General features: G+C 38.8%; 1 protein-coding gene across 1 annotated transcript; it reads left to right on the forward strand.

Moving 5' to 3' along the window:
- Positions 1-14,889: 14,889 nt before the first annotated feature.
- IFNG (interferon gamma) lies at positions 14,890-18,180 on the forward strand. The gene is made up of 4 exons (XM_008926519.1): positions 14,890-15,012; positions 16,777-16,845; positions 17,206-17,385; positions 18,055-18,180. The coding sequence occupies exons 1-4, from the start codon at positions 14,890-14,892 to the stop codon at positions 18,178-18,180; spliced, it is 498 nt and encodes a 165-aa protein (XP_008924767.1).
- Positions 18,181-26,529: the final 8,349 nt, after the last annotated feature.

Here is a 26,529-nt window from a genome sequence, read left to right on the forward strand (position 1 = left end):
CTTGCTCCACGGAGGCTCCCCTGTTCTCTCCTTCCTTTCCTGCGTGCAAGAGGGCCATGACATGAACAAAAACAGGATGACCATGCTTCTTAGTTTCAGGCTGTTCCTGAAGTCTTGGGGCAAGCTTGAGGTCTGTGTGGGAATGGAGGGTGTTTTCTCACTCTATGAAACGTTGGGGCTTTTTTTACAAAAATTTCCCACTCAACTTAAGCATAGCCAAGAGCATTCAAAGTTTGGAGAAATTGCAGGGTTGCAAAAGGACACAAAAAGGGGGTGTAGCATCAGGTGCAGAGCTGCAATCTGAGTCAGTGAATTTGCCTCTCTGAGACCAGCAACATGGGCTTGCATGCCCTGTACTCCTGAAAAGGTCTGCTGATACCAAAAGGTAATTGAGGCAAGCATCTTTCTGACATGAATCATACTCAACTGATAGATAAGTTCAGCACAATCTGGTTTCAGATCATGGGAAGCAAGATTCTGGTGCTTATTCTTCTGCATAGAGAAAAAACAAGTGACTCTTTGGGGGAGGTTTTATAGAAGGAAGGGAGGAGGCCACACTAATGTACTGGATAACTGCAATCTATTAAAGAGTTTCCCAGACCTCAACTCCAGAATAAGTGTTTCACTGAGTGTAAAAAACCTGAAGGATTGTTATAAACTGCATGCGTTGTAGTATGGCAAATAAAGTGAACATAGGTGCTCAACTCACCCATGAGTGACGACTACTGAGAAGAAACAGAATGCAGTAATTTCTGCATGTGGTTTCACTATTGATATTCTGCTCCAGTTTTTCGTTTCTTTGAAACATTGGAATACTGCAAAGGATTTAAGGAAGAGTCATAAGAAAATGTGCCCTCTGGTACAAGACACTAAAGAGATCAGTTCAATCCCACTCATGAGAGGGAAGATAAAAAAATCAACCAGATTGTAGTTCATCTACAGAATTGACTTCATAAGATACACTATGTTTCTTTGGTAAGACAGAAGAAAGCACAGCAACGTTATACTCTTCAGTATTAAAATCAGGAAATTCAATTAGCCTGAAACTAGCTAACCAGCTGAAATAAGACAGCCATTCACCAGACCAACTGGTACAAATGACCAGTTTGTACTTTTAAGTACTGTAAAAGAAATGTCTAAGTTTCTTTATAAGTTACATCCTCCAGATACCGAGCACAGGGTTGGAATGAGATAACGTGAAGTTTTGTACCTATGAACCCTTCTTTGTTTTCTTGGAAAGGCTGTTGCAAAGCTTCACACTCATTGCCAGAAGTCTTTAATTTCTGGTCTAAATTTTCTCACAGACAGTTTATAGACATTTTCTCTATATCAGTTTATTCTGTTAGCTTACATCACTTACTGAATTTGCCGTTTACCCACTCTAATGTAGTTCAGATAACAATTAGATTTTTTTCTCAGCTTTTATTTATCTGAAGTTGAACAAGGCAAACTCTTCTAGACTTCTATAAAACAGGAGCTTTCTACTTGTTTTCTGGACCATTTCTAGCTTGAACTAATCTATAGCACTGGATTAACACAAAACTGTACATTGGCATTGCTCCCTTCCTCAATCTTCTGGAAACACCTTACCCAGTTAACATTCACAGCATCCACTTCTATTGCAGCATTGCCTTGATGGTGCCTGGGATGAGTGATGGCACCATGGAATTGTTATCCTTCTCCAAAGAGTGTCCTCCCAGCTTCTTCTGACTATAAGCCACACACCCTGACTGACACACAATCACATATCTCCCTATTTTATTAATTCCATCCTTGAGTAAACCAAATTCTTCTCACTTCAGTTTGCCTTTGATTGAACCCATGCTTTCCCCTCCTTGTCTTTAGTGGTTCATTATTTCATAATTTGTTCTAAAGCTTTGCATACCACTCTTGTCAGACAACATATCTTTTTCTGCCTTGCTTGTCATTTCTCCCTTTCTTAATGACAGCTATTACACTTCGTGTTCTCCAATCTGAAAATGCTACCAATCTTTAATGGATGGATTAAAATTTCTCTCTAATGCAACTGCAATTTTATGTGCCCATTTGTTCAGTTTGTTTCCTTGATGGGAGAACCTTTAACTCTATCTTCCTGCTCATGTTTCTGCCTTAGAGGAGATTGTTTCCATTCCTGTTGCCTTCAGTCATCTTGACTTTACTTCTGTGTTTTATTTCAATAAATCTCAAAATAATCTTTCTCACCTATTACATTCACCAATGCTTCTTAATGTCCCTGTTCTTATTAAAAATTGACATGAATTGTCTATTTAATTTGGGGTTTGAATGTATACAACATCCAGCCCACTCTTAATCTGCATCAACCTCACTTCTTTCCTTATGCTCCTCTTGTTTTCATTATGATGACTTCTGTTTTTACATGGGCTGATTTGTTGTGAATTTGGGAAGTTAGTTCACGCCCCTTTTTGACACCTGAGAGGCATTTGTCACTGCTGATCAGGCCTCTTCTCTGTCCTTCAGGGCCCTTCTATCCTTTTGTGGTTCCTGAGGAAGTGGTTGGGTTGGCTGCTCTCATCAGAATAGTATCAAAAAAAGCCTAGGAGCCCTGGTCCAACCTTCTGCTGTGAGTGGATTAAGTTATCTAAGGACCCTGTCAAACCCAGTGTTGAATACTTGAAGCCGAGTTCCGCCACTTCTTTGGGAAACCCACTCTGACATTTTCTTATGCTGAAGATCCTCCTGAGGCAACTTGAGCCTGTTGCACCCTATCCATTCATCACGCATCTGTGTAAAAAGAATACCTCCATCTTCTTTGTAATTACCCTTTGGGTAGTGGAAAACTGTAATTAGATACCCCTGAACCTTCTTGTCTTGTGGCCGGACAAACACAATTCCTTCAGTCTTTCTTCATAAGCAGAGATCTTCAACCCTCTAATCATATTAGAGGCCATTGGTAGAACCTTCTCCCACTTTTCAGTGTCTCTCTTGAGCTGGGGAGACTATACTGGGTGAGTCTCTACTGGGGAGACTAAGCTGGGTGCACTATACTGGGTGTGGACTGAGAAGTGCCAAGCAAAATGGGAGAAAAAAACATCCCATGACCCACTGGCTGCAGTTCTGCTGATGCAACCCAGGATACATTTTGCCTTTGCTGCTGTAAAGATGAAATCCACTTCCATTCTGCTGTCCACCAGTACTTCCAGGTTCTCATCAGCAGACCTCAGTCCTGTCTGTCGTATTTTATTTCTGTACTTTTAGGGTAAATTCTAAAGAATTTTGTACTTATGACTTCAGAAACCCTGGTCTTGCTTCATATTTATCTTTACCTTCTGGCCCATTGATTAATTCCTTCTAATTAGAAACTTGTCAAAATGTTTCTTTTTGAAATTAAAACATAATTATTTAACTGAAAAGTTACAACTCATGTGACAACATCCAGCCTTAAGAGAATTAGCACATACCATAATAACATCTTCCCCAGTAATACTTACCTTCTCAGTCATACTGTATTTTATTATAATTCATCTTTATCCAACCAGGGGACTGGATAGCGGATATTTTATATGACTGCAGAGGAATGATATTTTATCCAGACCCATTTTTTTTTTTTACTCCAAGATATTCCTTCAGACGTTCTGACTTTTAGTTCTTTCTGTGACATAAAAATTTCTTCATCATCCCAGCTTTTACTTCTACTCTTCCAAAACTTTTTTGTCTGTACTTCAGGCATGTCTGCTACTTCCCTATTTCATTTTCATTATTTCAGCAACAGTTCTGGAGTTGCTACAAGTCCTACAGACTTCCTAAGCCTGTGAATATCAGTAAAGTATAACCTTCTGATTTGAGGTGACTAGAAAATGTGAATGCATTCCTCTTCACCTAATCAACACTTCTTTATTGCTGACTCCTTGACAGTTCCTGCAAAGACTTCCTTGGAAGCAGAGGAGGAACTGATGCATCCCACCAGAGCCTCCTTTGAGTGCATTTCAAGCTGCAATGCCAGAAATTAGAGTTTTTTAAGAGTTTTCCATGTTTACCTGTGCATGAGAAGATCTATGACTTCCTTCAAATATTTAATTGCTTCTTCCATCAATATTTATTTCTGTACACATGTCTGTCTACTTGATTATTCTGATTCAAAATCTAGTGTAAACATTATTTTAATTTCATGTTTTCCATTTCTTAAACCATTCATGTTGGGTTCTTAAACATTTCAGGTAAGATTAGGAATTGTTGCAAGATAACTTATGTCTTCATTAGCAAAATGTGCAATACTATAGGAGCAGATTAGTAAGTTAAAAAAATTGGCATTGAGGACCCAACTTCCAGATTGTGTTTGAGATTATTTTGAACTAGCTCTACTCTGGTCCTGTGGCCTGAGCTCATGTTAACAATTGGAGAACACCAAGAGAGTTTCTGAAAACATTTACCAGATTTATTTTATCTGAAAGGAACTAATTTTTGGAGACTCCAAGAGTGCTCCCAAATGCAACTCAAATTTCAGTGAGTGGTGATCAGGAGACTTGTTTTAAGTTGCCATGTGTAGAACAATTGGCATACTAACATAGAGTGTCTCACTGATATGTCATTTTAACTTATATGGGCAGGAAAAAAATTATAAGCCAGTCGGAAACGTCTTCGGTAATTTTTTTTAGCAACTATTGTACCAGAATTTCTGGTTTTCCTAAAGGAAATTATCTCATGGAAAGGTGAGAGCAGTTCAAGTGCACTGATGGAAACCAGAGCTGGTGTGCCTGAATTGCGAGCCCTTTGAAGTTGAAACTCAATTTGTATATTTACTTATGCGAAGCTGTGAAAGGGCTGTTGTACTTTACCTGTGCACATGGAGACAGAGGTAGACCACCACAGCTAAAACCTGGTGTGTCACGGCTCCTCTGCTACAGATATCCACACTAACTAGATTAGAATAAACCAACAATAGCTGTCGTGACACATATACAGTTTCTCCTTCAATTTTACTGCACATATATACACAGAATAGGCTGATGTGGCAAACCAGAGATATAGAAGGATGAAGTAAGAGTCTAGAGCCCTTTACGCATTAATATGAAACAGTAAGATTAGTTTAAGTGGGAGGGGAAAATTCCTTTCACAACTCTCTTTTATAAGTTTTGGAAGTTTTTTGTAATTGCCATATAGACTTTCCTAGATATTAATAACTCTCAAACAATAGATAAAATTAATACTCTTTCACAACAACCAAACAATGGTGCTAGGAAACCTATTCCCCCCTTTATGGTAACTGACTCATATAGAATTTAAAATACTATGGCCCTTTGCAGTGAATGAATCCATGCTGAGACAGACTTTGTCCAGGCAGAACTAACTTGTAACTTTATTACCCCATATATATACAGAATACGAGTCTGAGCTATCAAGCCAGGCCAGGTGTTTGTTATCCCCACACATACCACACATGCCCATGTGACTGCCTTCAGTCACAAAGAACATGCTTCAAGCGGCTTTCCAGCTTGATCTTGTCATTCTTTTCACATGCACTATTCTTAGCTCTGGCTCGCTCAGGACCACAACATTTTTACTTCAGTATTTTATTTTTCTTCTTTTATCATCCAAGTGGCCCGTGCTATCTGTCCAGATGCTCGTACAGCCCCTCATTAGTAGAGCAATCTCGCTGTTGCTTAGCTGTCAAATTTAATGAAGGTGGCAGGAGTTTAATTTGCTCTGAGACTTTTGAGCCTCTCAAATTTGAAAGAAACAGCTGACTTCACTCAGAAGTTACTGACGAGGAAGGAATTAACATCTAAAAAAACTGCCTAAGTCTCATTTCCTTAGGAAAAAAGATTAGCAACCTAACCTGCCACAGTACCTACATTTTGATTACTTTAAAGTATGCTACTTGAGACTGTATTTTGTTATTTTTGAAAATAATGTCTTCGTAGTTTTGGAAACAAAATATCTGTTTGCTTTACTATCTTTTTAAAAACTTGCTTTATTTTAGTTCGGGGTCAGATACTCATTAGACTCTTCAAAAAAGCAACGGAAATCTTGTTCTCTCCTTTCTTGTTTTTGTGTTTTTGGTTTGGTTTTTTGTTTGCTTGTTTGTTTTTTCATTTAAAAATAGTTATTACTAGCTAGTTCAATCTTTACATTGCCTTAAGAGGATTAGAGGGTGTTCTTTCAGAGCACTTCACAGTTGTTAGTCCAGGCCTTTGAAAAAGGAAGATACACAACTTTAAAATAAAGTGCATCTACGCTTGACTCACAGTAGCTTTTCTACAGGCAGCCTTATTTCCTGTGGAGATGAAGAGGAAATGTTCTTAGGGTGTGAAGTACCTTCTTCATTTTTTAACTACTAAAAAGCAAAGGTCTTGCGTATTTCTCCTTTCACTTTAAATTTGGAATCTAACTGGAAAGTCTTCTCAAGCAGACTCCTCTCATGAAGTTCTGTTCTAAGTAAAATGTTATCCGTCGATGAATTTCTTGTATGCCCGACTTTCTGGTGTTCTCGTACGTGTTCTGGAGGCTGGACGAAAACAGGTAGGACCAAACCTGAGATCTGATTTGCTTTTTTTCTGTGAGTAAAAATGACTAGCTTGCTGAGTCACACAATCATGAATGGCACTAAAGAGAATGGTGGGTAAGGGGAATCCCCACCAAACTGTCTCTTGGACTGTTTTAGAAGAGAAGATTGCACCACGCAGTAGATTTCTTCTAGGAAATGTCCTATGCATGTTTCCAAACGGTTGTGACAGAAAATGCCCACTCTGTAGGCTGGTTTCAAACACTTAATGGATATTTTCTTACTGATGCTTTAAACACATCATTGACTTACAACCAACAGGTGCCCACACCCACACACTTGTGTTTGCACATACATATGTTATAATTATTATAAATTTTGTAGGGAATAACATGGAAATTATCAGATTCCCCCCCATGATCACATTTCAACTTGAAATATTCAATAAGAAATTAAAGCATCACAGCATTGCTTTCAAATCTGTTTTCTTCCAAATTTAAATACAAATATTAATTTCTAACAATAAATGTCTGTATGATAAAGTACTTAAACTGTGAAAACAAATGCAACTGTAAAATGGAAACTCGAATGGCGCTTCAATTCCTTGCTAAAAACTAGACCAAAAAGCTCCAATGCAAATAAAAGCCAACAGCACAGAAAATCAGTGTAAGGAGAAGGAATGAATCACAAAACCCAACAAGTGGAGAAAATTCTACAAACATAATGAGAGTAATATGAGCAGGGCTGGCTCACTGACAGGTTGATGGTCTGAAAATACCATTTTGATTTAGTATTGACAGTGTATGCAAAGTATTAGGTTGATTGAGGGCTATGATTTCCAATGTTATCAATTTGCAATGAATTTTCAGCAGAGTTTGTGCTATTTCATGAAGTTGCATGCTGGCCTCTGATGAGGTCAATGGACTGACCTAGCACATACAGAAATCAACAGCTGATCCAAGATTAGCATCCTTTGGTCTTCTCTCTTTAAAAATCTTTTGAAAAAGAGCCATGGGGTATTATCACACATACTTGGATAGGGAAGTTCAGATGGCTTCTTGCTTCTTTCAAAGGTGGATCTGATCCTTTGAAAATGAAACTGAATAGTAGACCTCTGTGTGAAAATACCAGAGGTCTCGGTATGGAGCGTTACTAAAGTATAGAGGAAAATATACACTCATTTAGCAGGAATTGGGGAAAGACACTGTGAACAATACATGTGATATTTTTTCTATCTATTAATATACAGCAAACATAGACATATGCATATATATTCACAGGAAACATCAGAAAGTCAGAACCACAGACAACATACGAAGTTACAGTGGAATTGTTTTCTTAATGAATTAACTCTCTCAAAGTGCATTAAAATACTACCTTAAAACTCATGGAAATATTTGTGGAAAAGGTTATGGAAATACTAGCATGCTTCTCTTATGAAGAGCAGGGCTATTATGGAATCATAGAATATCCAGATTTTGAAAAATTAGAAAAAGTATTTCAAAGATCTTATGAAAGAACACTGAAACTATTATGTTTAAATCATATCTTTTTCTATTTGCTTTATTCTGCTTTTAGAAGTTCTTGTTTTCCATATTTTCCCTGCAACCATGATGATTAAAAAGTGATTAGAAAAAAATCCCAACACCAAAACTCTAAAATAAACCCTGCAATTCATGAAATCACTTAAGACAAGAAGCTGAGGTTTTAAAGTGGAAACAAATACTGTAAGATCCATGATAAAATGCTCAGAATCAGCAGTACCTTCAAAGGATATTATGGTGCTGAAAGGAGAAAACTATCAATAGTATTTTATTCCTCATGGAAAAATGAAGATCTTGTGAAAATGGAAGATTTTGTGCAGAAAAACCTGTAGACACTCTGTGGTTATAGCACAGGTGGTGTGTTTTATAATACCAACCATACTTCGGGTTGCTGCTGTGCCAACAGTTGTACTGCTTTTACATTGATATGGACTCAAACTAAATATGAATAAGATTTGGAATTTTATCCTATTTTATGGGCAATAGATTTTAATCAGGAGTTGAATACGTGGAAAGATTCTAAACAGTAGAATCCTAGAGTAAAAACACACACCATGTTTGTCCACCACTGTCTTCTACAATGCCATCATTATTTTCCATACTTTACTACAAGAAAAATAGTATTTCAGAATTGCACCTGCCTTTCTCATGGTTAGCTCCCACTATTAGCTTATAGTTCCTATAACATTCATTCATGCAGACTGTGTATTTTTTGAGATTTGGAAAACTGGTTTGTACCAACCTGAAATATGGCACAAGAAATAAGAAGGAATATTTGGTCTCCATTACATGTTGCATTCCATACACAATCAGCAATGAGAAAATGTATGTTACAGGTCCCTCTTTCCAGATTCATATGTCAGTTGAACAGTCTTTCAAGGAAAGGAATAGAAGACAGCATTATGCCGATTTTATAAACAGGGACATTAACAGCTATTAATAAGGACAGATGTTCTGAGAAAAATATTTGTTATCATCTCTATACTCTCCAGAAAATTGTTTTAACATGTGTCCTGAATATCATAATATGCTATTTCTGGAGTCTCTAGACAATATAGAGCTGATAGTCATACAGCTAAGAATTACCAAAAAGTCCACAATAGTGTTGGAGAAAGGCCAGCCCAGAACAGCTATTCATGGCTATCCTCTTGTTCTCGAGCAAAGCCAAAGCTTAAAGTCCTACTTACAGCATGGATGAGTACCCAGACCATGAGGGAGGTAGTTAGTTCCTCTTGATAATTCAGAAATCAATAATTAATGTTTGATGGGGAAAGGTTTTCCCAATCTGTATACTTTTTTCCATCCTGCATGAGTTTACCAAATTAAAAAACTTAAGGGAACTACAAAACAGATGGCTTGTGTCAGTCAAGGTACCATGATTTTAATAATTTTGAACTTTCACTCCAATCACTTTGCACCCATCAGCTCATTACCTATCTTGACATCTGTCTAACATCACTGAGTGTTATTTCCTCTTCCCTTTCATTGTAAGACTCAACAGCTAATGTGTGTGAGCAATTTTGTTACTGGAAAGAGGGATCATTAATAAGCACTTTCACATTGCCAGTTGCATGCAGACGGGAGTATGTAATGGAGACCAAAGGGTCTTCCTCGTGTCACATTTCAGGTGGTACAAACTGTTTTTTCAATACTCTAAAACAATATAATCTCCAAAAAGTCCTTGGAATGGGCAAAATACAGCGTTTTGTTTAGAAAATTGTCAAAACAGGTAATTTTGAGCATTTCAGAACTTCCCTTTGCCCTGGAAGCTTATTCTTACAAGACACAGTAGATGTTTTCTGCCAACATTATCCCTACTGATCATTGGAAACATGCTTTAAATCACAGAGATTCAGTGGTCACAAGGAATAGATAACTACATTCTTCATGATGTGTAGTACTGATGAAGCATATAATTATTTGTAGGAGAGTGGTGGGTTGCTTTTTTTTTAGTTTTAGTTTTAGTTTTGTTGTTGGTAGTGGTGTGTGGGGGGGTTTGTTTTTATTGTTTTGGGGGGGGGTTGTGTTTTTGTGGGGGGAGTTTTTTTGTTCATTTGTTTTTTTCTTTTTGCTGTAGGAAAAATGGGAAAATGACAGTATTACAATGTGTTTGCAAGGATCAGTTGCAAAGTCATAGAATAATAAAATTATTTGGGTTGGAAGGGATTTTAAAGATCACCTAGTTCCAACCCTTCTGCCATGGGCAGAGAACCTTACACTAGACCACATTGTTCAGAGACCCATCTAACCTGGTCTTGAAGATTTCCAGGGATGGGGAATCCACAACTTCTCTGGGCCACATGTTACAACATCTCACCACCCTCACAGTAAAGAATTTCATCCTAATACCTAGTATAAACCTTCCCTCTGTCACTTTGAAGGCATTTCCCCTTGTCCTATGACTACATGCTCTTGCAAAAAGTCCCTTGCTGGCTTTCTTGTAAGTCCTCTTAGTCCCCCCTAGTCATGAAGCCTGATTATCAAGGCTTTGCAGAAAGTAGTAACATGAATGACAACGCTTAGTAATTACATAGCAGTGGTACAAGGTGTAGGCAAGGTTTTCATCGCTTAACACCCTCAAGTGTGCCAACACCTGCCCTTCACCCCTCCTCCCCAGCACTGTGAAGGAGGAACCAAAGGAGTTTGTTGCTTTATGAGAAAGGGAGACTAAGAGGTGAAGTGTGATATAAAGTCAGAACAACTCAGAGAGGGTTTTCCAACCATGAGCTGCTTCCTTTGGGCAGTGGTAATAGAGGAAGTCACTAAATTTTAGAGAAATAAAGTCTGGTGGGGTTCTGCTGAACTAGCATGGGCAGTTGCTTACTAACCACTCTGTCAGCACCCTGAGGAGTATGCATAAAACAAAAAATGAAAGGGAAAAAACTGTAATCAGTGGTCATGGTGAAATTTGACATGACTTTGCAAGGCCATCATTGGGTATTTGGTTTAAGGTGTTGCATGAACAGAAGGGTGTGAAACCTCTGCTTTGCATGAAGAGTCAGATGACTTCCAGGCAGAAAAATGAAAAAATGCCTTAGTTTCATTTCATGCTGTGTTTGGAAGAGATGATGGTCCAGCTGTGACCATGAAGTCATACATGAGGACCACGTCAATTCTATGCAACACGGGACTTTTCAATACTATTCAGACATCTCTTTCAGCTGGATTAGGAGTAGTGCTCAGACAAAGAGCTTGTGTTAGTGCTGGGTGTTCAATCCTCTCCAGCATGCACTCAGTAGATATCTGCTAAGGAGCACAAATAAAATATCGGAAACTCTTATGCCCTTGGCTTTGTGTCATAAAGGGCAGATATTTTCAGGATCCTCCCCTGTGTTGTTTGTAACCCCACTTATTCTCAGGAAAGGTAGAGCAGAGGACCCATCTAAACCTGGGCCTTCTCTTCAATCTGACACTTCACAGTTCTTGGGCAACAAAACATACACTGGGCAATGGTGACCTGGTTTATCACTTCTGGGTGGAATAGGTAGCAAAACAGGGTTGGAAGATACATAGGATCCGTAGGACTCAAGGACTCTCATGTTCTGACCGTCTGCTCTAGGCTGTTGCCTAATTTCAAAACGATTTGCAGAGATGTGCTATTGTGTGTCAACAGGAGAGAACCCTATGGGACAAATATGTCAACATTAACATGACACCATTTATTCAAATGTAAGGGATTTGGAAAAGGGATCCTAAATTTATCTATTAAAATACATTTCTGTCCAGCTGATGATTTATCACAGAACATTCAATACTTTATGTGATAATTTGAATGTGGAGATAAGGAAAAGGCCTGAATGTAGCCTCTACAGGCAGGAGTGTACCTAGAAGTCAAACCTGCACTCAGAAGATAGTGTGACAGAGCTTGATGTCATGGGTTTCTTTGTTCTTTGCTTAATTTCTTGCCTCAGTTTATGATATAATACTTGTAGCACTGCAGAGTAGGCAAAGGACCAGAATGGGACTGGGACACCCTATTTTGTTCCTAGATTTGCCTTTTCTAGATGCTGAATGATCATGAATGATACCATTGCTCTGTCCTTCTATTTTCTTACCTGCAAAATTGGATGCGTGGCAGTGACCTCCTGAAATGTGAGGAGATTTAGTGATCAAATTAGCCATATAACCCCCCAAAACTCAGCATCTACAAAAGCTGAGTTGGAAAAATAATTTCTTTCTGATACTTCACCCCCCTGTTATTCTTAGAAGTTTAGTAGCAGTGTCAGATGAAAGAGGGGTCACTGGAGAGATACAGCCTGCTCTGGATGAGATGCATGTCTGACAGATTTAGCCAGGCAGTCTAATCCAGCACAGTCGCTCTGGGCGAATAGTTCTCTGTAGAGGGCAGTATTACTGACTTAATATATCAGTTCCTGGAATCTTCTGCCTGGCTGGGTAATTACAGCAATTCATTGTGTTCAGTTGTGTTGTCTTTTGTCCTCAACATGTTAAGAACATCGAGGTGTTTGAGTAATGAATCTCTTCCCAAACTCACTGCTTGCAGCTCTTCTTTACACACTCTCCAGTAATTCAACAGAAAAGCACTGCTCAAATTAAGCCCTTTTTGCCAAATTAGGCAAAAATTGGGCTTGATGACCCAGTCTCCCTTCTAGCCGTGTGTTTCTGACAGCATAAAGAGTGCCGTATGTAACTAGAATCAGTTTCCCTCTACCTCTTAACATCTCTTCCAACACTTTGCCAAAGAATTGCTCTATAGACTCGTGGCCAGTCATTGAACCTCAGTATGTGCCCCCTCTTGTAAAATATGCTTTATTTTCCTGTATGTATGAAACTACATGTAGCTGTGCCATAATATGTCATTTGACTCTGCTTGCCTTGCATAGCAATCCAGATGTTTCAACATTACCTGTAGGTCTGTTCAGTGGACTGATGTTTGTGAGTTCAATTTGACCTGTAAGTCCACTTTGAATCTTGGTGGGACCACCATTTTATAGCCATCCTTGGAGGTATTTAAAAGACATGTAGATGTGGTGCTTGGGAACTTGGTTTAGTGATGGACTTAGTAGTGCTAGATTAGCAATTGCACTCAATGATTTAAGGGTATTTTCCAAACTAAATGATTCTATGATTCTGATTTCTAGCATAGAATGATACAATCAAAATGGTTTGGGTTGGAAGGGACTTTTGAAGATCATCTAGTTCAACCCCTCTGCCATGGGTGGGCATGTTAACTTTGCATTTATTTACAGATCTTTGAAGCATCCTTGAATTATCACCTTACCTTCATGTCAACACTTCCAGCAATCAAGTTATTGCTTAATCAGTTTTAACTTCTTAAACTAAAACAAGATGTGTGTTGCATAGTGCTACTATCCCAAGCATATTACAGCCCTAATTGTTGTGCAGTACCACTGTACCTGTTGTGAGATATGTCCCATCTGTCTATGCTGCTGTTCCCAGAGAGATGTAGCATTCAGCTTTTGGGCCTGCGATTGTTGGTGAAATTTGCTTCTTGTCCCTGCAAAATGGCAATTCCCTGTTCGCAATGGTTCTAGTAGCCTAGATCTCTTCCACAGATGGAAGTCCTCTTTCAAACTGCAGATGAAAAATATTTAATGGCATTAGTGGTCATTTGCTGAAATAGGAGGAGTTGCTGGGGAACAGGAGAGTTTCTTGCAAGGAATACCTAAGAGCCATGTAGAGCTGTGCTGAAGAGTTCAAATATATCTGTTGGGGGCCAGTTTAATTCTCATCTGTTTCTTACAAACTACAGATATCTTTCACTTCACCTGTATGAACTGAGCCTGCAAGTGCCCTCTTCCTGGTCTACTTTTTTTTCTTTTTCCCTGTAGACTCTTTCTTTCTTTCCCTTTTCTGCTCCTGCCTACCCTGCATTAATATACTACACCCTAAAATTATCTGATTTGTTCATAAGACTCTTCAGAGTAAGCTCTTATCTGATTACATCCATCAAAGCAGCATTTAAACATATGGAAACATTTTCCTCAGCTATCATTAATACAGTTGTTTCAGGGTTCTGTATGTACGAGGACATTATCCTGTCTGTCTTCTTCACCTGGGCTTATTTCTTTCGTGTCTTTCATATCCTACACACATTAGTGCAAATGAATGGGAAGGTGGGGAACTTTACTATTGCCAAGCAGAAATTAATGTCTTAAGTACTAAATATTCTCCCAGAGTAGACAACCATAGAGGAATTTAATATGACACATCATTTCATCCATGCTAGAACTTCATTTCCCCTGAGTTTATTTTGAATCTGCAGGTGAAGAATGAGAAAGCAGCAGAAATACATTTTAGACCATGGAAAGAATGCAAACAGTGTTTCCAAAAGGACAGTAGTAGGAAGAATGTTTAAATCTCTAAGTGGCTCTGAAGAATGCCATGGCAATCTCAGTGGTTACTTTAAAAGAACACCAGAAATGAGTTGACTGTTATACTGACCCTTTAACCACAACATACGATTTTTTTTTCAGATAGCATGTATGAATATGCTTGAGCCACAATGCATACTACTCTATCAGTACCATAATTTCCCCCCTTTCCCCAACCACGTGTAAAAGAAACTTCAGAATCTGCCACGTAAATGTTACCCATTGACGAACCACTGAAATTTTTTCCAGGACCATGCTTTAACAAAGGTGCTTTCGAGGGATTCCCTTGTTCAGCCAAAAATGAAGGGTTCTTATCTAACACTATCTTGTCTAAATATACACAGCCTGTGATGACGAAATAAAAAAATTTCAAGACCAGGTATAAATACCACTGACAGGCAGATGAAGTTCATTCGTCTACTTTCTTCTAATAGAAGGCTTAACCTATTAGAAGTTGAAGTACACTGCTCTTAGAACTGACATCTCCCAGAACTTATCTGAGCCATTTAACTGAACCATCACCAAGAAAATGACTTTCCAAACCTACAGCTTGTTTGTTCTGTCTATCGTCATGATTTATTCTGGACGTGTTGAAAATAGATTAAATCTGCTTCAACTTCAAGATGATATAGACAAACTGAAAGCTGATTTTGTAAGTATAGTTTTCCACTGCATTTCTCTTCTCCTTCTGCTTGTGCTTTACATATCATCTAAACTTGAGCACTGCTTGACATACTCAGTATGTCCCAATAGAGGGTAATAATTGATTATATGGAATATTTTATAACAAGAAATCTTAATGCAGTGTTTGGAGAATGTATGAATATTTCTTTAATTCAGACTAGACGTAATTTACTGACTTTAAATTTTATGTTAGCAATGTTATTGGGGAGTTTATTATTTTAGTTAGCAATATAAAAAAATGGAGATGAACTTTTGCTTCAACAAATGCACTTTTGTTACTTATTATTAGTAGCAGTAGTGTATTGCCCAAAGGTGGTTCCTACTTCTTATTCTTTTGCATCTTCCAGTCATTCCAATTCCACATCTGTGACTATAATCTGGCATAGGAATATAATCTGGCACGATATTCTTTCTTTTCAGGTAGAGTTTTGGTAACTTGATAACTGTAATGTTAATTCACCAGCCTTCATCTAGGAGGCATTAAAGTAGTTCACAGTTGAATTCGGCTGGGATTAGTCATAGAGATAGCAGATCTATAACAGAGTTATTTCTAATTAACAGCTTTTATTCTCCATATATTTTTGTTGGGTTTTTTCCTTAAATGCACGAAAGCAACTGCAACAGTCTGCTGCTATTTTCATCTCTGATTTTGTCATAATTTTGTGCAAACGACAGCTGAAATTCAGTAGTCAAAGAACCACTCTGAAGTGGTGAAGACTAGCGTGATACTTCAGTGTTTGCAGATTGGTCGGAAAGTGGATGTAAAATTTATAATATCTTAAATTTGTTATTAGCATAGACCAGAGAGAGTCTCACTAGGATATATATAACTCTGTTGAAGACATCCTGAGCTGTGGTGAGGTTTTTGCACTGACATTAAAACTCTGGTTCACAGCAGGTGCTCGCCACCTTTCAGAAGTACAAAACAAAGTTTGGCAGTGTGGTCAGCATGGGGAGCCAATCAGGCTAGAAGGTTTCTGTCAGCCTGCAAGTTTTCCCTTTGCACTCACTGTATTTAAATTACTAAGCAGACAAAAGAAGGAAATAGTCACTGTTGTATACAAAAAGAAAAAAAAGAATAGATGCAGAAGAGGAAGTGATTCAATTTGCCTTTCCTTGGTAGAAGAATTGTATTGCTCTTTGTTTCCTAGAATCTGACAGTGTGTGGCTAACATGGGATGGTTAAACGCTGTCCCTATGAGCTTCTCAGTATCCCACTAATCTTGCATATACTCATGCCTGATTGTGGGCTACTGGGCTATTCACCAGTTCTATAAACTATAGTTTTGTAGCAAAATTAGTTTGTTCTTTTTTCATATGAGATTTTACTAAGACTGGATGAATTTAAGGCCGCAGATGACTACATACTGCTGGACTTTGACTTACCAGAAGACATACCAAGTTCAGGCCTGATGATTTTCTAGCCAGTTGCTGTGTTTACGAGCTTTTATTTTCATCTGTTGATAGCAAAAGCATTTGGGAAAACAGATGTGTTCAGCATCTCTATTTAGGTGAGCTATAGCAGGAGAAACATTGAAAAGCAGACTAATGCCGTTTCTGATACTAGACAGCCATGCAATGGGATTTGCTGCTTAGAGAAGTGAAAGCATTGTGCTAGCTATAGGCCAGTGGTACAAAAATCTGGATTTTACTGCTTATTTGATTAGAGAACAGAAATTTGCCTAGTGATAAGTACTGTTTGTATAACTGATATGTTTGTTCTTTGTTGCAGAACTCAAGCCGTTCAGATGTAGGTGATGGTGGACCTATCTTTACGGGGAAATTGTCAAACTGGACAGAAGTGAGTCAGAAACAGATATGAAAAAGCATCTTAGGCACTTTGCAGGGTTCTTTTGGTAAAAAGCAGCTCCTAGAACCAGTGTAATTAGCTGCGGTAGAATGAGCATGAGCAGAGTTCCCTTTGGTAATTTGGAAATGAGAAAAAAATCCCCATAAAAATGCTTCCCATAAGGGTCAAGGTGCTTTGTACTGCACCATGAAATGATCTGAGATACAGACAAGCCCAGGGGGTGATTTACGTCTTCTTTATCATCTTGTTTCAAGTGGCAGTGAGAACCCCTGCATGCTGTGTTTGATTTTCATTCATTTTCCTGCTGATGAGCACTCACAGACCTTTCCTTCTGATTGTATTTTTCAACAGACAAATGAAAAAAGGATCATCCTGAGTCAGATTGTTTCCATGTACTTGAAAATCCTTAAAACCACTGACCAGTCAAAGGCACATGTCAAGAACATATCTGAGGAGCTCTACACTTTGCAAGCAAGCCTTTCTGATGACTCAAAGAAGATGGAATATCTCAAGAACCTGACAGAGCTTCAGGTAAGGCCTGAAGGCTCCTTTGCCTCCAAGGCTCATCACGTTATATTTTCCAGTTGTGATTTGAGTGTGATTCAAGCCAATAGCGCTTCAGCAACCCATATGGTAACGCTTGTCTAGCTCACTTCACACTGGGAAACCTAATGTTTCCAGCTGCAGGGGCTGCTGCACGTCTACGGTGTGGGGTAGACCTCTGAGTCTTGCTGCAGTTTGGCACAAAGGTGCTGACAGCACCTCCACTCAGTCTGCACGCCAGAGCTGACATTGACAGAGCCTTTGTGGTTTAGAAATTGGGTAGGAAAGTTGTGCCCAGCTAGGGTGTGCTCTATGGCTTTGGAAGCTTATTGAGCAAGTGCCAATGGCACAAACCACTGACCTCTGCAGAGGTCTGCAGACAATACCCCAGTGGAGTTAGCTGCTTGTAACTACAGAGTAGCTCTGTTTCACAGAATATGGCTGGTCTGTGGCACGTTGCAAGGTAGCACAGAAAGTGAAAAACAAAAATCTGTGACAAAGTGGCTCTTTGCTGTAGGAATTAGGTAGAACAGTAACTGAAAACTGCAGATGTCCATCGGTTTTACTCTGGTAGCAGGGTAGCCTGTGGGATGTGATCAGTAAATGATTATAGCTCTTGATATAACTTTCGTTCCATTTGTTTTTCACTTTTAACAGGTGAATGACTCGACAATTCAACGTAAAGCTGTGAATGAGCTGTTCAGTGTCTTACAAAAACTGGGGGATACTACAAGTTCTTCAGGAAGAAAAAGAAGGCTGGTTCAGAGGCAGTGCAAATGCTAATGCCATCTTATGTTCTTTTGTACTGAGTTACTGTGCAAATCTTTTTGCGACACACCTTTTTTATTTTAAGGTTTCTATTGAATTTTTATACATTTATTTATTAATATTTAAGTATTTTAAATAATTATTTATAAAGAAATACTGATCAAAGTATTTATATGCCCTACTACTATGTAAGAAATAACTTTGTCTTAAAATTCTGTCTATTTGTTATATGTTTGTTGACCTGAAAATACAGAATGAGACAATATTTACCCAGTTTCCATATGGAAGTCTTGAAATGACGTGATACGGTACCCAGCTTTCCATCTGGTGCTGTCTTTAGAGAGGGTTGTTACAAGATTAGTCTTATCATTCGTCTATTTGGCATGCAGATACAAGCACCAAGAGGGGGAAGTTACTGTACTCAGACAAACATATTCATGTCTGCTTACTGCTAAACAAGTCTAAATATAAATCAAGCAAATAAACATGTTTAAAGATAAGCAAATGCTGACCCACGTTTCTGAAGGAGAGTATTGATGGTTAATTGCTGGTATTTACTATTGTTATGCACTGAAGTTACCAGGACGCCAGTCTACTTAACACCACAAGGGGTTGTGACTAACTGTACTGCACTGATTTAACTTCAACTCTCAGATTAAAAAAATTGCTGGTTTGTTTTTTTTTTTTACTGAATAATTTAAATGTGTCTGATGTAATTTTATTTATTTGGAGGCAGTAGTATGGAAGTTTTTATCCTAAGGACTATGTTTTTGTACTGGAGTATTATTAAAAACTTTGGATTTCTCAATAGAAACTTCTTGAAATTTGGATTTTAAATAATGAAAGAATAAATACATATATATATAAATAAATAATTAAAGTGTGCTTGCATGTTTGTTCACCATAATCTCTGTGAAAAGTAAAATGCTAATCTTGCTCTACATTGTCAAAAAAGATGGTCCTGCCCAGATATATAAAGCACATTTTGTTTCCTCCTGCCTGTCCAAGATTAGGGAATGGATAATGTTTTTAAAGAAATCTGGCAGAAGGGTCTCAAATTCCCAAGTTTTACTTGTATCTGGATAAGGAAACATCATTTTGCTTATAAGAAGGCATTGATCATTTGAAATTTGTTGCTACTCTGATGTAAAATAAAAGACATTTCCAAATTTCTCTGCAAGTCAAAGGTGTGGAGCCTAGACTGAGATCAGCCCGTACGCCGGGCTCTTTGAGAGTGGTACAAGCTGGGGCTGCTTGGGCTTTGGCCACTCTCACAGGCTTGGGTTTAGGCTTCCAAATTCTCAGGTCGTCAGGGATTTACCAGGCAAATTATCTGGGGCAGACTGGCTGGGCTGACTGGGAATGGGGCAGATTTTCCTTGACATTCCTGCCAACATGAGACTTCCAACTACCTCCTGAACTTGAATCAGCAAATTCCAGAAATAGCACCCTATCAAGCACAAGTTTAGTAAGAGTAAGTCCAACAAGTTTAGTTGTAATTGTTGCAGCCCTTCTTACTCCCATGGGCCCAGCTGTCTCCCTTGTTGTAAGATACCTTCATTCATATTCTCATTTGACAGTTGTAACAAAGTGACTCAGTAACCCTGGAGACTTGAACTGGTTTTGAAGGAAACAGCTGTTCTTGTTCATGTTCATCACAGACATGCATGTGAGATGCAAGTGAAATAACTCTGTGGGATTTCTCCTGTTCCGGGACTAACCATGAGAAGCCTCAGTAAGCATTTAACATAAGCAAGGTGTCCTTCCGTGCTCATGCTCTTTCATGAGGTATTAAGAGACTAACTGTCCTCTGGGGACACACAGCCAGCTGTAGCAAATTCTGTTGAAAAAAAATATAAAAATATAAAAAGAAAAGACAGAAAATGAAGAAGAAGTGAAAGAAAAACAAGAAAGAGAAAGGGAAAGGGAAGGTTTGGGAAGGCTGGGCAGGCCAGGGCGGGCAGGGGCAGGCAGGGCAGGGCGGGCAGGGCAGGGAAGGAAGGGAAGGAGGAAAGGGAAGGAAGAGGGAAGGGCAAGGGAATGGGAGGCGCCAGGAAGGGGAAGGAAGGTGGACGGGCAAGGGAAGGGAGGAAGGAAGGAAGGAAGGGAAGGAAGGGCAGGAAGGGAGAGGGAAGGAAGGGAAGAGGGAGGGAAGGAAGGAAGCGGAAGGAAGAGGAAGGAAGGGAGGAAAAGGGAAGGGAAGGGAAGGGAGAAAAATGAAAAACCTAACAGGTTTACTCCTAAGTAAATTAATCCTCTATTTTTTAAATTTAAAGCCAGAACTGGTTAGGAACTACTTTATTAGGCTATAAAATGAAAAGTCTACAGCTCTTCCACACCTTGCCAAAGGGGTCCGTGGAAAAACAAGTTAGGTAATTGCTATACATCCAGAAGAAATAAAAATAACATTTCCCAATCCATCCTGCCTCAGCTGTTTGTACCCAAGCTTGTGCCATTTTCTGTGCTCTGCTGTCCCATGCATTCCTGATGTTATCACATTAAATCTGGCTCAAAACAACAACTGTTTTGGGGGGGAGTTTATTACTCAGTCACACAGTTTCCCAGCTTCCTCTCATGCTAGTGCTTGGCAGCAGAGAAGTAGGGAAGGAATGAGCAGTGCAGAGGTGGACTGGCAGCTGGTACTGCTGACAAAATGTGTTTGTGCACTCTCATTTCAGTAGTTTTTTGGTTTGGGGTTTTTTTTGTTTGTTTAGTTGATTGGTTGGATATTTTCTTCTTTTCCTCCAAAGAATCCTTATTTCCAACTGAAATTTTTTTTAAGTATCTTTAAACCTTTGGTGTTAAACCTGACACCAGACAGTGCAGATTCAGCAGTGCTGCCCCAGTCAACCAATCATGAAAAGAAATCTAAATAATTAGTTTCTTATATTGACCTGACTTTTCTCTACCCAGTGTAAGTCTGTGCAACCTATTTCTACAGGGTGCTTAAGATTAACTGCTGAACATTTCTCACTTTGACCCATTACTGTGATAACAGTGCTAGAGAAGAACATCATAAAAATCAACCTCCACAAGACCACATTTTTCCATCCCCTCCCCTCCCCTCTCCTTGCTTTCCCTCCCCTTCCCTCCCCTCCCATCCTCCCTTTGCCTCCCCCTCCTATCCTGTCCCTTTCCAAACCCATCCCCATCCCAACCCCATCCCCTCCCCCCTCCCCATCCCACCCCACCCCGTCCTATCCCTACCCTGTCCCTTGCCCTCCCCTTCCCTCCCATCCCATACCTTTTCTGTATGATATACAGTTGTACACCATACAAATTAGGCAAATCACTTGTAACATGAAAACTTGTCATCTCTTCTCTCACTTTCACCAGGGTCCTGGATCTCATTTGGTGTGCCATTCCTCACTATATCCAAGTGAGGAAGGCACTTGCAGCTAAGCTAAATTTAAGTGTGAAAAGAATTTTAACAGTTACCATAAATATTTACAAGGGAAAACACAGCAGAGGCTTTGGACATTTTTTACTGAAGGTCAGCACAATATTTTCCAGCTACGCAATCTGAGAGGGTTAATAAATGCACATACTAGGGAGTGAAAAGATATTATCTCCTACTTAGTAGTTAAAACTAGAAAGGGGAAAATTCAAAAGGAAAGAGAATTGTCTGAGCGTGTCACTGTGTTTTACGCATCACTTGTGCAGCAAATTGATTCTGTCCTTACTCTCTATTCCTCCATATTATCAGTACTGATTTTAATCTGCCATTTTATCAACTTGTCACTCTATATTTCGAAGTCCTTAAATAGTTCTTTGCAGCTGGATCTCTTCTCTGTATCCTGCATAACTTAGTACATCAGTAAACTTAGTTATGAATATTAATAGCTCATATATAATATCAGCAAACTTTATTGTGAATATGAATAATATTAACTTAATACTTCAGCAACCTTAATTATTTCATAGCTTTCCCTTTTTCTCAAATTGCTGATGTCTACATTTTAAATCACAGAAAAGACATGTTAACCCATCACCACTGTGTTCACCCCTAAACCATATCCCCAAGTGCCACATCCACACGCCTTTGGAAAGGTTCTAAGGATGGTGATCTCACCATCCTGTGTAGCCTATTCCAATGCCTGACCAATGGCACAGGCCACAGGCAAGCCCTTTCATGACTGAAACCACTTAACTGCAAAAACTATTAACTGCTCTTTTTTTCTTATATTTTAACCAGTTGCATATTTATGTGAGGAATTCCTGATAATGTAATAGCTTAACTTCTTTGTAGCTTTACAGTGAGACTCATCAGAGACTCTTTTGAAGCTTCAAAGACATGGTAGTGTTTTGGGTCCCCCTTGTCTGTATTCATTGACTCTTCAGTAAACTTTTGTGTAACAAAAAAGTGTGGTATATCCTGTCACAAATGCCATATTTATTATTTTCTTTTGCACCACATTTATCCATGGGCCCAATCTGTCTGGGAATTGTGTGGTAGGGATGTCAGCATTACTGGTTTGCAGTTTTCTGGGGGTCCCCTGAGGCCTTTTAGAAAATTAAGAGCCAATAAGCCCACTCTGTGCATCCCTCGTGTAGGGGCAAACTCAAGAGCAGGTGGTATCGTGCACCCCTCAAAGTCTCTGTTTTGTCTGTTTTGCCCTTGAGTCCTGCAGGACTCCAGGGTGAAGGTTGTCAGCTTAAATCTGTCCTTGCCATTATCTTCCTCCACTAGTCCAGGAGTGACCATGGGATTATTTTTTGTCAATGGGAATCCGGAATAATAAAAAAGTCTACAAAGGTCCGGAGGTGGGAAAACCTAAACCTGGCAGACAAGTGTAGGATTTTCAGCCCAAAATAGCAAATAATACAAAACCTCTCACCTCTTTGCTTTCTTGTGTGGGGCATGGAATGACAACAGCAACTTCTGCAATGCCTGGGATTCAGGAGGCTGCTGAAGTAGGTGAGGAGCAGCACGATGGCCCAGCAACAGCAACAAATATGACTTCCGGGTGTGTTATGTAGCAGTTGGCCCTGATGCAAGATAGCAAAAGAAGGCCAACTGTCTTCCGGCTTCTTCTTTTACTGTTTTCTTACCAAAGTGTCCACCCACAGTAAGCAAAGTCTTCCTAACAAGCAATAAGGAAGATGTATGGCAAAAAGTTACCTGCAGAAATAAACAGAGTAATCCCTTGATCCATGGCAAAATCAGTTATGTCTGTATGGTGGTCACATTATCCAGATGGAAACTAAAACCAAAGAGGGCTCCATTTCCTGTCACACACAGCGAAAAGGAACCTCCTACATCACTCCATGCTCACTGCTACCTCTCAAGCAAATGTGTAATTTGCGAGATTTCCCCCTAAATCACTGGTCAGAGATGACCTTGACCTTACAAAACAGAAAGGCACCAGTCAGATAAACCTGGTCCCTAAGTCAACTCAGGGTTGTGAGTTTAACAGGAATAAGTGACACTCAGTACTTCTTCACAGATTGGATTTATGTTATCAAATAAGATTCAATAAAATATATCTATATGCATAACCACTTCTATTCTTGAGAAGTGTATCGTCATATACAGTAAACCCAAAGCCAATAACACCGAAGGAAAGTCATTCCACAATTCACAATTTTATTTTATCCTCAGACTGTTAATGTCACTAGAGGTAAGGAAATTCCGCTCCCCCCCCTTCCTCCCACCTTTCTCATAGGCTCCTGAAGGTCAAACAACAGATGTTGCTCACTGGCAGCTCTCCCTCTGGGGCATGCACAACTCTCCTCAGTCCACTTCGTGTCTCCCTGCGTTATCATCCTGTGTCCTCCACCACAGATTTCTGGTTGCATCCTTAAAAACTGTAGATGTCAATGATTTATCTTCTTACAAGAACAAATTTAGACTTTCCATTTTAGCTTCACCTTTAGAAGGACCACTGAATAGAAACATTATGCAAATAATGCTGTTCAATCAACTAAAATTTATTTCCTCGCCACCTGAACTGTATTTACATGACTACACTATTTCAATGAACCATGATGCTAAATTGAGTTTGAAATACCTACACTGAAAATTTGGATACCAGGCTAAAGAAATGCTAAAGAACTCAGTCTTACCCAATTTGTTGCAATAACCATGTGCAGTTCTTTATTGCAGTATGTAATTCCTTGTGCAGCTGGTGCTGCTTGAGGTTTTTGTTAAAGGTTGATTGATTAAAAAATTTACAAAAGTCAATGGAAAGATTGCTTTTGATTTAAAAGTGAATTGAATTGGGAAACTTGATTCTGGATATCAATATAAAGTGCTTTAAAAAAAAATAATTCATATCTTGAGTGGTGTGCCCAGACAAATGACTCTAACAAATGAAAAAGCATAGAAAAGGTTGAGAATTTAGAATAAAGCCTGCACTTTCATGAATTTGTATAAAAAACAACTACCACTGTTCACATTATTTGCTGAGAATATTCTTATCTTCCCTAAATGGTCTCAAAATTCCTTCACATTTGAACCTGATATGCAACCTTGGGATATATGAAGAACGTGAGTTACTTCACATCATCAGAAACCCTCCACACACCATAGGCTCTACTTAATTTGGATAGTCCAGCCTTACAGGTTTTTGGTTCCTGAACCATGCTTCTCTTTTGGTCACTCCAGATACTCAGGGAACACCTTTCACTCAATGACGGAAAGATTTGATTACTCCCTGTAAAGCTAAACTGTTTTGGTTTTGATTACAAATAAATGCACTGAAGTCCTTTCCCACATTTAGCCCAGCAGAACATTTGGAATAAAATGGCTGTGAATTTATAGAAAGGTCATAATTTATGGATAAATGACAAAATTCTCAAATTACATCAAATACCAGTAAACTATTAATTTAAAATACATACAGTACTTTTCAGAGATTTGTAGAAAATACATAAAATGCTGTCAACTACCCTATGTCATTCATGTGCTTGTTCTCTTTGTAGATTAACAGAACAGTTTAATAAAAATTGTGAATGAATAAAAAATTGTTGAGATTTTTTATCTGAAGCAAACACACAGTGATGAAAGTCCAGCTGGTGAGCTTCATGTTGCCTGTCTAAAAACTGGGGGTTTTTTTGCCATAGACTTTGAAAAAATCATTTGCTTATTGAATGCTGCAAAAAATGATGTGGTTTTCAGATGGTGTTTATCACAGGTGGCTAGTTGCAAGGATATAAATGGAAAAAATTATTCATTTTAAAACTTTGAACTGATCTTAGTAAGCTAGCTCTTCATTTTCAGAGAGTTCTTATGAATTCTAAAATTACGTGTAGACCAACTGCACAAATGCTACATGAACACACTGTAGGGAAAGAATAGCAATTAAAAGAAGAAATTCTCATGCATTTGTACCTCTATCTCCAAAATAAGCTACACACAGATGGACAAAATAGATATCTTTTAACCTGCACAGAGAAAAACAAAGTCTTAGATGAAGAGTAAAAGTCACTTCAGCTAAGTAGTTTCTGTCCAGTGATAGAAGTTGCTCCCCAATAAGCATGTCACATGCCATTATAACAAACAAACAAACAAACCTTAAAAAAAAGAAGTTACAACCGCAAATATAATTCCATTTGCACTTTTTACAAAAATGGTGTTTGACTTCTCATGGAAGCCACTCACTAAAAGCTCCATTTCAAACCGGAGGCACTTTTGGAGGATATGAGAAGAGACATCTGGTCTCTAGACTCTGACTAAACTTAAGGAATAGCTCTAATCTGAAGGTCTGTCCTTCTTCCACAATTTTTAATAGTTCTAGGTACACTTTTAAATCCATATAGCACTCATTTCACATTTTTAGATTTTCTTAGACCATGTACAACATCAATTCACAGATTCTCAATTTTGCTTGGCCATTTTCTGTTTGAAAGGGGCTTTACTGATAAACTTTCTGAACTTGTGAGAAGATGACTGACAACAGAGAAGCAGAATTTTCAAGAAGATGCTTTTAATGTTGGATAGACTTCTTTTTTACTTATTTGTGAGTGTGATCTATCATTTCCACTGCAGAGTGCTTGTATGTATTTCTCTGAGGGGCATTTCTGAAAGCGCAACACAGTGATGTGGCAGGGATCTTGGGAAATACTGAGTCAGAATCTCGATCTGAGTCAGCACTTTCCTCTGGGTGGGACAAAAATATGAAACACATCTGCCCTGACCCTTTTCCCATATAGATAGGTCTCCTCCTGGTACCTGGGTTTCCTTGTATCTTCTCTGGTTTTATATTCAGAGTAAATAAGCTACAGGCGAACATTCGCTTAGCGGTTCAGATAGGAAAATGAGCAAGGCTTTGGAATGGTTTTATCCTTTCTCCTCAGCCTTGTTTCTGTTTCAATTTTCCATTGCTTTCCTGTGTTTTCTTTGTAACCAGACACTTTTCTTTC

Source organism: Manacus vitellinus, unplaced genomic scaffold, assembly GCF_001715985.3.
Source record: "Manacus vitellinus isolate BGI_N305 unplaced genomic scaffold, ASM171598v3 scaffold_5_pilon, whole genome shotgun sequence".
NCBI lineage: Eukaryota > Metazoa > Chordata > Aves > Passeriformes > Pipridae > Manacus > Manacus vitellinus.